At 35.9% G+C, this 12,823-nt stretch overlaps 1 protein-coding gene across 2 annotated transcripts; it reads left to right on the forward strand.

Annotated features, from left to right (window-relative positions):
- The first annotated feature begins 569 nt into the window (after positions 1 to 569).
- On the forward strand, positions 570 to 2,387 carry LOC103998337 (cell division cycle 20.2, cofactor of APC complex-like). 2 transcript variants are annotated; one of them, XM_009419787.3, is made up of 2 exons: positions 570 to 685; positions 1,047 to 2,387. In XM_009419787.3, exon 2 carries the CDS (start codon positions 1,087 to 1,089, stop codon positions 2,320 to 2,322), a length of 1,236 nt encoding a protein of 411 aa, XP_009418062.2. In that variant the 5' UTR covers positions 570 to 685; positions 1,047 to 1,086; the 3' UTR covers positions 2,323 to 2,387. The 2 variants fall into 2 exon arrangements, with proteins under 2 accessions (XP_009418062.2, XP_018681818.2); XM_018826273.2 differs by having other exon boundaries at positions 571 to 731.
- The last annotated feature ends 10,436 nt before the right edge of the window (positions 2,388 to 12,823 follow it).

Below are 12,823 nucleotides of genomic sequence, written 5' to 3' on the forward strand. Positions count from 1 at the left end.
TTAGGATTTTCTTTACATAGACAAGTAAAAAAAATACCATGTCTCATTGTATTAGTAGGAATTTTATCAGTTTAAAATATTTCTTAAAAATGATAATCTCATCAGCTACGAAGATGATGAGTTTTTAGAGATAAATAAGAAAAAATCACGTCTTAGGCCTTTATCTGACTCTTGAAGACAGTAGAATCAAACTCCAGAATCCACTAGTTCTTTGATTAGATCAACATATGATCTGCTTTCATCTCTACTTCCGTCTTGAGTTTGTTCTCTAACATATTTTGTCGTTGAAGTGAAACGCTCAATTACAAGCAATTGTTGCTACCTCTTCGACGACAGAATTCCTCAGGAAATTGTAACGCAACATAAATTTGACGGTGATTAATGTGTATATAACGGTGCGATTTCAATGCCGTTACCTTATTAGTTAAACATAACGGGACGTTTCAACGTCAGTACACATTGGTCGGTTGAATATAACGGCACGATTTCACGATATAACACAAGGCTGGGTCGGTGGCGTCTATATAAGCCGAGACCACCCTTTTGCGAACCTCATAACCTCTCTCGGCTCTCGCGCGCTCTGCTCTCGGCTCTCCTTTTGCTCTCTTGGCGATCTCGTCTTTCTGCGAAGGTCGGAGCTGCTCTCCGACGAAAGGATAAAGCTTCGACCGATCGTCGGCTGGGAGTGAGCGTCCTCTCCTCCGATTTAGGGGAGAATTTAGATTCTTGTTGTGGTGATCTCATTCCTTTTCCTTTGCTTGAGGTTTCGTTTCGCTTCGCTGTCGAAATTTTTTAGGGTTCAAGATATTGTTGAATTTTGATGATTTGGTTTCGTTTTGGTTGATATACTTGACAATTTCCGTGACCAAAAGTCAGAAATTTTGTTGTTCTCGGGGTTCTTTTTGATCAATTCTTGGTTATCGATCGTCTGGGTTTTCAAGTTTCTTTTGGGAAGTTCGATCTTTCTGGTTTTCTTGATTGTCTCTCGTCACCTCGGCGTTTCTCGTTCTGGTTTCGATTGGCAAGATGGCTTCTTCTCGTTCCAGGCGTGTGGAGTACGACCGCTTCATCCCGGTCCGATCGGCGATGGACATGGACTTCGCGCGCTGTGCTCTAACCATGCCTTCCAGACCTCAGCGTGATGGTTCGATAGAATCCCCATCGAGTGCAGCGTACCAAAAACTTCTTGTTCAATGTATTTTGAAGAACAGATCTCGCATTTTCGCATTCAAGAGTGCACCCGAATCACCGGCCGACAAGGTGTGCCAATTTGACGAGGACAATCGACCGCACAAGAAGCAACAGAGACGAATCCCAAAAGATCCAGATAGGGTTTTGGCTGCTTATGACATCATAGATGATGATAGGTTGAATCTCCTCGACTGGGGAAGCAATAATGTGTTGGCGATTGGCCTCAATGACACAGTGTACATATGGAATGCTGCGAATAAGTCTGGTACGAAGTTTTCACGAGCCTTAGAAAACAACAGCCCTGTCACTAGCATCAGCTGGTCCCCAGACGGCAAAGTTCTCGCTGTCGCATTAGGCAATTCAGATTTAGATCTGTTTGATGCAGCAACAGGACGTCTGTTGGTTGGGATCCAAGGTGACAGCCACTCCTTTGTTTGTTCACTTGCCTGGAGAAGTAATGCAATCTTGACGACAGGGAGATCCGATGGTAGTGTTGTTGATTATGACATTAGAAAAGATGACCGGGCCATCTGTGACTATAAAGGGCATCGACTTGAAGTTTGTAGTCTTAAATGGTCCGAGTTGTTTGGGCGGTATCTGGCAAGCGGAGGGAAGGACAAACTTGTGCACATATGGGACGCCCGCATGGCTGTTGTAAATCACCATCCGTGCCAACGTCAATTGCTTCACAAGATCAGCAACCACACTTCCACTGTGAGGGCCCTTGATTGGTGCCCTACTAGGAGCAATCTGCTGGCTTCTGGTGGAGGACGCAATGATCATTGCATTAAGTTTTGGAATGCTGTTAATGGTGTTTGCTTGAACTCAATTGATACCGGCTCTGAAGTTTGTGCGTTGTTGTGGGACAAGAACAAATCTGAATTGCTTACCTCCCATGGGTTTCCAAACAATCAACTCACCCTATGGAATTACACATCCATGACGAGAAAAGCTGAGCTTTTTGGTCATTCATCTCGTGTTCTTTACTTGGCTGGGAGCCCATTGGGAGGTGTAGTAGCTTCTGCAGCAGAAGATGAGACACTCAAGTTCTGGAATGTCTTTGAGACTCCCAAACCACCAAAACCTGAAGCAAACACTGTGCCCTTTGCCCAATTTAGTGTCATAAGATGAAAATGCTGATGGTTGAAAAAGATTACGAGAGTAATACGGAAAACTTCTTTAGTGCTTGACATGAAGATCCATTGTTGATAGCATTGCATAGAGAAGTTTGTGGCATCAAAGAGGCAACATATTTTCATACAAGCATCATACATTTAAGATCTTCAGATACGAGTGCAAGAGCCTAAGTTAAGTAAGAAATTACAACCATGCTTTAATTTTTACAACATTTTAATAGGTTTATTATACAACAAACTAATGTGGTTGCAGCTGCAAGTTTGATTTTTGTATCTAATTTTTCTTTCAGCTTTGCATATATCTTAGTATAACCTTTACCATATTGATGACACATACAATCTATAAGCACTACATTATTGTTTCTATATTTTATGTGTTCTATTTTTAATATTTTTATCAATGTTGCAATTTTGTTGTATGTTTTTAGGTGATTTGTTAATTCTTCTTTAAATTTGAGAATCTTCATGTTGACTTCTCAAGCACTAGATGAAAATGCTGATGGTTGGAAAAGATTACGAGAATAATACAGAAGACTTCTCTAGTGCTCAGTGATTGCAAAAGGCGCTCGGGCGCTCGCCTAGGCGCTCGGGCGAGGCGAGGCAAGGCCCGAGCGCCTCGCTAATGTCCTAGGCGGCGCGCTTCAAACAGGCATCGCCTGGGCGCTCGCCCGAGCGCAGGCGCTGGGCGCTTCGGGCGAGCGCCTGGGTAAACCAAGGTGACCTAACCAGAATTTTAGGTCTGGTTCGGTCCTAGTTCGGTTGTTAGTTGGTTCAATCGAACCAACTAAACCGATATAACCCCAACCCTAACCCTAACCCTAACCCAACACTAACCTGCTGCCGCTGCCGCTCTCGATCCCGATCCCGATCCCGATCCCGATCGCGATCTCGTCGCTCGCTGCCGCTGCTCCCGCTACCGCTGCTCGCCGCTGTTGTTGCTCGCGCCTCACGCGAGCCTTCCCGCTGCTCACGCCTCCCGCGAGCCCTCTCGTTGCTCGAGTCTCCTGCGAGCCCTCCCGCGAGCCTTCCCGCTGCTCGCGCCTCCCTCGAGCCCTCCCGCTACTCACGCCTCCCGCGAGCCCTCCCGCTGCTCGCGCCTCCCGCGAGCCCTCTCGCCTCCTGCGAGCCCTCCCGCGAGCCTTCCCGCTGCTCGCGCCTCCCTCGAGGCCTCCCGCTGCTCGCGCCTTCCGCTCCCTTTCCCTTTCCCGCGTCGCCGCTCGCCGCTGCTGCTGCTGCTGCCGCCGTTGCTCGCCGCTGCTTCCTCGTTTCTCCATCAATTATAAATATAATTAATTATATTTATTAATTATATTATATATTTTTATATTTTAGCGCCTCGCTTCGCTCGGGCGAGCGCCTAGCGCCTCGGGCGTTTTTGGACCTTGGCGCCTTTTGGCGCCTAGCGCTTTTTAAATCACTACTAGTGCTTGAGAAGAAAATCCACTGTTGGTAGCAAGGTCTGTTGTACCGTACCATACCGCCCGGTACGGGTGGTACGTACCGGTCCGATAGGCCAGTGATACGCGGACTGCCCTGTACCGTACCGAGTACTGTAGCAGTACACTGTAGCACTGTAGCAGTGCTACAGTGCTCGGTACACATGAGTGTACCGCTCGGTACACCTGGGTGTACCGAGCGGTATACCGTACCGTACCAGTACCGAGCCTGGGTCGAAACGTCGGTATGGTACGGTACGACAGACCTTGGCTAGTAGCATTGTATAGAGAAGTTTGTGGCATCAAAGAGGCAACATATGTTCATACAAGCATTATAGATTTGTGATCTTTAGATATGAGTGCAAGTGCCTAAGATGAAAAATTTAGAACCATGCTTTAATTTTTACAGCATTTTAGGTCTATTTAAAATGAGCCTATGTGGATGCAGCTGCAAGTCTGATTTTTGTATCCAATTTTTCTTTCAGCTTTGCACATATATTGCTATAATCTTTGCCATATTGATGATACATGCAATCTATAACCCCTACATCATTGTTGCTATATTTTATGTGTCCTAGTTTTAATATTTTTAACCATGTTACATTCTACTATTATAGTTGTATCTTTTTAGATAAATTATTTTTTTTCCTTCTTTAAATTTGATAATCTTCATGTTGATCTTATTCTTTGTTTGTTTATGCTAATTATGCATAATTAGACCAACGAGGTAGCTGTTTATATATATTTTTAGTTTATGCTGAGTTGAGGTTTCTTATGATTGTAATGTAGCCTCCAGAATTTCAGACTTTTCTTGCTGTTGAAAAAACTGGTTATAAAGTGTATAATTTGTAATCTTAAATGGTTTCAATATGTTACTATATAGTGAATAACCTCCAAGCAAAATATAAGTTCAAGAGTGAAATCTAAGCTTAAAATATTTCAATTTTAAAAGGATGTATCATAATTTCTGTAAAATGCAGTTATCATACTTATAAGAACTGCAAACCAAATTGAATATTTAATAGTAAAGAGATATCAAACAAATAATTTTATGAGTTTGATAAAGATGAGCCATTATGATTCTGTTTACTACGTTTTTTTTCTGTGATATGAATAGAGGCTCATGACTTTCCATTAATAGACTATCTTCTGTTGGTCTTAAGATAGAACTTGACAAATGGAGTCAAATAGAATATTATGCAAGTTCTAAATTGTGAAAATTAGCTTACGATATCAATAGTTAACAAATGCTAGATTATAGTGATAGTGTCGTTCTGGTCCTTCTGGATTATAGTAATAAAAAGATCTTCCTTGAGTCTGAACGTTCTAATTTGTGATTATTTCGGTCTGCAGGATTTTTCTTGCTGATTAGCTGTTGCATTGTAGTAGACTAGTAGCAATCTTCATGAGATTGTTAGAGAAGCTTAATAAGTTTCATACAAATGCTCGCCAACTAATGACATAGCTACTATTTTAGTATTTTGAATTATGCATTGCAGTCATCTATCACGAGTTTCATCATCCACGTGCTGTAGTTTTAATCTGCTACTTATGAGTATAAAACTGACCTCTGAATTGGTATTTCTTCATTCCACCTTACCTATTTATTTAAGGAGAATAAGCTATCAGCAGCTGTTGTGATTATTGATTTTAATTCCTAATATCACATATGTAAAAGGTTTAAATTGATATGATAATTCCAGTTGAAACATTTAAGTGATTGTTTCTTTGAGTCATTTAATTGACATACTTATTTTGGCCCAGTTTTGTGGCTTTGACCATTCTAGTTAGTTTGGCTTGAAGATTTTCAACTTAACAAAGCTAATCTCAGATCTGAAATCAAAAGTGGCATCAAGTCCAGTATTTCCTGTTTGATTGAGCTCAAATTGGAGCATTAGAAAACTCCACTATTCTTCCTATCTGTCATGTCCATCCTTGTCAAGCTTTATTGATTAGGAATTTTGCTACATAGTTTACTTAATGCTAACCAGATTCAGTTTTTCTTTCATATCAAATTTTGTGTTGTTCATGAGTTGATATGCAACATGATGTGTACTTCTTTTTGTCAACTTGGTAAGCATATCAAGCCCCATTTGTTTTCAGTTTTGTACAGTAGATTTGCCTAACATCTTTTGATTACAATTAACGTGATGATTAAGTATCATAAATCAAGCATTTGTTAACTATTTTAGATTTGTGATGCTTTAGATTTTCCTAACATCGCAGATAATTTCACCTGCAACAACTTTCTTATAGACTGTCATTTGTGATGCTTTAGTCATATGTTGAGGTTTATCTTTCTTTTATTTTATGATCAAGGCACATTCTTTATTTGTTCATTCAGGGACAAAGAGACCTGGAGCATTGATGCTTCACTTATTAGAATTTGAGAATCAGGTTTGAGTATCTTTTTTTGTTGAAGCTATTATATTAGCCCTTCATTAGAGAATATCTCTAGTGGTTTCTCAAATTTGATTATTGAAAAGTCTAGTTTTTTACTTGCTCTTCTGGCGTGCCTCTTAACATTCTGTAACCTTGCTTGTGAATTATTGACAATTACTATATAGGAATTGTGACTTCTGTTAGTCTTTCTGTTAAGAAAGAAAAAAGAGACATTATCTCACTCTTGAATTGCATTATAGATATTCTTTTATCACAGATCATTCATGAATAATATTTTTAGACACATTTCAATTTCTTTAGCCTTTGGTTTTTCTCTTTTATTTGTGTGTTTTTCACTTTGCACTTTTCTGGCAAAATAGATTTCAAACTGACATTTAGATCATTTTGTCATCATTTTAAAACTAAAGAATTTTCATATTAAGAATATAGGTTTGTCTAGAGAAAGCCTACCTTGTTGGAGTTGAATGTAAAGTCACTGAATATATAATACATTTGCTATTGATGAATCACTTGAAGAATTTGCACAATTAGCTCATGCTGTTACACTTATCGAAAGTATGTTTCTATTTCCCCCATTGAACATGATGCAGCGAATAGTTCTATGGTTGCTCTAAGTGTGCATTTCTAGAGGTCTAGAATCTAGGAGTATATTATTGCTTTGGCTGTCCTTGAATGATGAAATTCAGAAAATATATCTTTCTATCATTAGTAAACTCTACAGTTCTTCCTATCTATCATGTCCATTCTTGTGTAGCTTTATTGAATAGGAATTTTGCTACATAGTTTTATTTGATGCTAACCATATTCAGTTTTTCTTTCATATCAAATTCTGTGTTGTTCATGAATTGATATGCATCATGATGTACTTCTTTATTTCAACTTAGTAATCATATCAGTGCAGGCCTCATTTGTTTTCAGTTTTGTACAATAGATTTGCCTAACATCTTTTGATTATAATCACCATGATGATTAAGTTAGCAAATTACTTCATAATTCATGGTACGCAGATAATTTCACCTGCAGTAACTTTCTTATAGACTGCCATTTGTGATGCTTTATTCATATGTTGAGGTTTATCTTTCTTTTATTTTATGATCAAGACACATTCTTTATTTGTTCATCAGGGACAAAGGGACCTAGAGCAAAGATGCTTCACTATAGAATTTGAGAATCAGGTTTAAGTATCTTTTTTTGTTGAAGCTATTATATTACCTTTACTAGAGAATATCTCTAATGGTTTCTCAAATTTGATTATTGAAAAGTCATTAGTTTTTTGCTTGCTCTTCTGGCTTGCCTCTTAACATTCTATAACCTTGCTTGCCAATTATTGACAATTACTATATAGGAATTGTGACTTCTATTAGTCTTTCTGTTAAGAAAGAAAAAAGAGATATTATCTCACTCTTGAATTGCATCCTAGATATTCTTTTATCACAGATCATTCATGAATAATATTTTTAGACACATTTCAATTCCTTTAGCCTTTGTTTTTCTTTTTTATTTGTCTTTTTCAATTTGCACTTTTTTGGCAAAATATATTACAAACTGATATTTAGCTCATTTTTTCATCATTTTAAAAATAAATAATTATCATATTAAGAATATAGGTTTATCAAGTGGAAGCCTACCTTATTGGAGTTGAATGTAAAGGCACAGAATTATCAACATCATAATTTGCTATTGATGAATCACTTGAAGAATTTGCATAATTAGCTCATGCTATTACACTTGCCAAAAGTATGTTTCTATTTCCCCCATTGATCATGATGCAGCGAATAGTTCTATGATTGCTCTAAGTGTGCATTTCTAGAGGTCTAGAATCTAGGAGTATATTATTGCTTTGGCTGTGTCATTGAATGATGAAATTAAAAAAATATATCTTTCTGAGGCATCTTTCTGACATGAACTCCATTCTTTAATCTTACATAGGAAATATTTGATTGATGTCGCTTATCTAGTCCTATATCACATGTCATATTTAGTAATTTGTGCATCTCTTTGTTTATGTCTCCTTCAAGATTCATAAAAGTCATCCAGTGTTGTCAACAACACTAGTAGGTGAAGACATCATGGATAGCTATTGCCAACCATTGAGATGTTATATTATTGGTTATATTTATTGGGGTTGTATAATGTTGATTTTTTCAATGATTGTGATTTAAATTCAAATTGTCACAATCGTAGTTGCTTTCTATTTGGCTGAATAAGCTTTGGTATTGGCGGGTTCTTTGGTTACGTTAATGTCACTTGAAGCTAGGGAATTGGGTTAGAGAAATTAAAAAAAAAATTAGAAAATTTCAGAAAGTAAGAAATTATGAAAGCAAATGTAATTTTCAATTTTTTTTGTGGCCTTAAATAGAAATATTAAATGCAAAGCTACCTTTTTTGTGATCTTAGAGTTCTCTCTTGGTGGTTGTTATTTGTCATATTCTGGAGAAGGATTAGTGATCAGATGACACTCCTATAATATGGGCTCTTTGCTTTCTCCTTTTCAAAATTTCTATGGAATAGTACAATCAAAATTTAATGATCTATAAATTCTCCTCAATCTTAGATTTTTTCTAATTGAGTGTGTTTGTTCTAACGAAATTAGGGAGTAACTTATTGACCAAATGACACTCCTATAATATGGGTCGTTCCATTCTCCTTTCCAAAATTATTGTGGAATAGTATAACCAAAATTTAATGATCTATAAACTCTCTTTGACCTTAGGTTTTTCCCAATTGAGTGTGTTTGTTCTTATGAAATTAGGGACTAACTTATTAATGGTTTTATTCTCTTCATTTCTTGGGTAACCACAATTGCAATATGTAGAATGAATTTTCTTCGTTGTCAGGTCTTATGTTATCTAGTTTGAACTTACAGTAGTGTTTCTAGAGTGCTTGTAATCAAGATTCTAGTTATGCTAACTGATCCAAAGTTTTGTTTAGGCTTACTTATTAAAATCAAAGGCTTTATATTGGCTCTAGAAAGGGTGATGAAGTCAAGTGTGCAATCCAAGCGCTTGATATTGAATGTGTAATTTTATTAGGAAGAAGTTCTTATGCATTTATGATATAATTATTATGTAGTCATTAAAGCTCCCTAATGTTGTATTTTATATTGCTTACTATGCTTTAACTAAAATGACTTTACTCGCAACAATATGAACTAAAATGACATTACTAGGGGTGTGGAAGGGAGAAGAAGGAAGGAGGAAAGAGGAAGAAAAATGGAGGTAGAAGGAGGCTATGGTGGAAGAGGCGAAAAAGAAGATGAGAACACTTGGCTGTGGTTGCACAAAGAGCCAAATAGGCTTGTGAGGAGACACGAACCTCAGAAGGAGAACCGGTTCAAGTAATTTTAAAAGAAAAAATGGTTTGATTTGGGTCTTTGAAAAGGGGAAACGGGCCTAGCATTTTTTTTAAAGAAAGGAAAAAACCATACCATACAGCCTGAAATGAGGCAGTCCACGTCGCCCGGACAGTCATTATCAATCAAACTGATTAAAATTTAAATCCATGGGTATAACACAAACAAGTATACAAACAAATAGTTGAAAATTTTAAAACTGTACAATATACTGATTCCAGCAAATGACCACATTGATGTTGTCATTATACGTTGGTTACTTGAATTAGTGCTTTCTAGAATAGAAACATGAAAAGAAAATATTGAGGAAAAATAAGTTGGAATATATAAGATATCTTTTATGACTTGAAAGAAAAAGCACTTATTTGAGCTAAAATTACTAATTATTATGGATCCTGTTGATGGCATTCGCCACCAAGTTGGAAAATAATCAAATTTCTTTGATCCTTAGAAAAAAATAATAGATAATTTTATGAAGAAATACTTATAATGAGTAAGAAGAAGCTGATAAAAAAATATAATAACACAATACAATTATGTAAAATATTTAAAATAATTTCAAAAATAAAGATTTAATTGAAAGCTAGAAGGTCAAAAATCTGCTTATGTTGATAAAGATTTGTAGAAATATTACAAATTTAAGAAAATTAAAATTTAACAGATTTTATTATTTAAAAGATCACGTATGCAAAGGAAAATTGTGTTGTGTCTCAGTTTCTCATGTAATGCATTACTTTCTGAGTTACTTTCTGCTATTTGGTAAAAAGTGGGAAAGATAAGTTAATTTCTGCCATTTAAATGCATTTTATAAATGTAATGAAATATTCTAGCTCACCATTTTAGAGAAAGAGTAATGCATAGTTGGTAGAAAATTTCTGCCAAGATTTCTTTCAAGTCGAGTATATCTCAATTAAGACATATTTTTATGATGTTTGATGATATCTATCGTTTGTTTTCTATATCTAATTATCTTACACTTTCATTCAGATTTGTCGATGATATTTCTTTAATGTCGAAAATGATAGAAAACTTGGATAATTTTAGTATCTGAATAGTGTAAGTTACAAAAACTCCAATGCAACATATTCAAATAGTGTCCTTGTCTTTTAATTGTCTTTTGCATGGATTTAAACAATGTGCTTCCGCTGCAGTACCTTTGACTATGGATTGGTTTCAGATCAAGGTATGCAATACTGTATTATATCATACCGGTGTTTCAAGGTTGGCTCGGTACGGTACGGTATCGGCGTACCGAGCGGTACACTAGGGCGTACCGAACGATTTTAAATATTTCTTCCTCTACTGTAGTACTGTAGCACTATAGCACGATCCATTCGGTTTATTTTATTTCAAGAGTAATTCTGATGCATCTTTGATTTGAATTAACCTTATTTCTGGTAATGTATGGAATCTTACTTCTAGATGATTGTGTAACTTAGAGAAGACACTTAGTGTGGATGTTAGGATGTATGATGGAACTGCTCTTATTGTTAGTATCTTCAACCAAAAGGGTGCAAAATCCATGAAGGAGCCTTACAAGCAAGTGCCCACTAGGCTCTTTCAATTTTAGCTATTTTAGATTTCATGGGAGCCAATGTCATGTCACTAAACATGCATTTGTTATTCATTTTTAGTTTTTGACTTCCCTGCATTAGATGTTATTGTTGCTTGTTTCATTATACCTTAGCAACCTAAAAGTTAGGAATGCAATCCTAGAGACACATTATATGTAATCCAAGTTACAAATATTGTATATATTATTGCATAACTCTTAGGGTCTGTTGAAATAGAAGTTGCATTTGACCACAACAGCAAAATTGATAGCAGATAACTCAATTCCTGATAGTTTGAGAAATTTTGAACGTTTGTTTTTTGATATTACAGTATGGCTCCTTAAGTCAAGTCGTTGATGGTTTGAGCAATTTAATTATTTCCTTTCATATAAATTTTTATCTAAAAGATTCTCTTCCAATCTCTTGATAATTTTTTACTTTCTATTTATTTTCTTTTAGTACGCTTGTTAATGAAGCTATCTCTTGACCTTCGAAGGCGCTCCCTTCTGAAGAATGCCATCAAATCATTTGCTATTATGATCATCTGTGCTAACTAGTTCATATATGGATTAGAAAATTGAACAAAAGGTGTACAAAAAATGGTATTGTCATACAAGGTCTGATTTGTGTGATTTAACAGGAAGTAAAGCCATGTACTTAGACATACTTGTTTCTATTTCTACAATTGTCATTTTCAAATTCCTACTAGGTTTTTCAGGTTTTCTCTCTCTTGTAAGGAGAATATCCGTACAAATGTTTTTAATACCGCCGATGTCGGTCCCAAGCCCGAATGAAAAAGGTGGAGGGTTGTGTAAGGACACTAAGAGCCAACTTGAAAAACATTTGAGAACTCATATGTATGATCTTAATTGTTTCATAATAAAACTAGGTCATCATTGAGATTAGATGTGAGACATAGTTACCACCAAAGTATACTAAAATGTGAAGGTGGACTTCTAGACTGTCTGGAAGAAAACTATGATATTAGGTTTCAACTGTGGTGTAAAATAGATAAGGGGACAATTGGATTAGGCTAGTAACATGGAATATAAGGGGTTAGATTGCCACAGTAAAATTATGCAAGTATCATTCATAGATATGCCTTGAAATAATATTGTAAAATCAAGAGATTTTGGAATATAATTATATTACTATAATCAGTGTCATGAGAAAATATTTTGATTCATTGTTTATGCTTCTTACATTTGTCTTAAGTGATTAAATCAAAGGGGAATTTTTAGAAAATTTAGATAATATAATCTAAGGAGAATCTTTTATTCAAAATCTATAATTGGAGGACATTTGATTGATTATATAGGGAGAGAAGCATGACAATTATGCAACTATAATTGTGTTTAACAATCAAAAGAGCTGTCCTCATCAACCACTCAAATGCTGTTGAAAAAACTGGTTATAAAGTGTATAATTTCTAATTTGAAATGGTTTCAATAAGTTAGTATATAGTGAATAATCTCCGTAAAAGATAAGTTCAAGAGTGAAATCCAAGTTTAAAATATTCCAATTTTAGTATGATGTGTCATAATTTCTATTTTAAACAGCAGTCATTAGACCTCTGAGAACAGTAAACCAAATCGAATAATATAATAGTAAAGAGATATCAAACAAATAATTCTATGAGTTTGATGAAAATGAGGCATTATGATTCTGTCTATTATGGTTATTTTTCTGTTATATGAACAGAGGTACATGACTTTCTATGAATAGACTATGTCTTCTGCTGGTCTCAAGATA

Source organism: Musa acuminata, chromosome BXJ3-1 (genome assembly GCF_036884655.1).
Source record: "Musa acuminata AAA Group cultivar baxijiao chromosome BXJ3-1, Cavendish_Baxijiao_AAA, whole genome shotgun sequence".
NCBI lineage: Eukaryota > Viridiplantae > Streptophyta > Magnoliopsida > Zingiberales > Musaceae > Musa > Musa acuminata.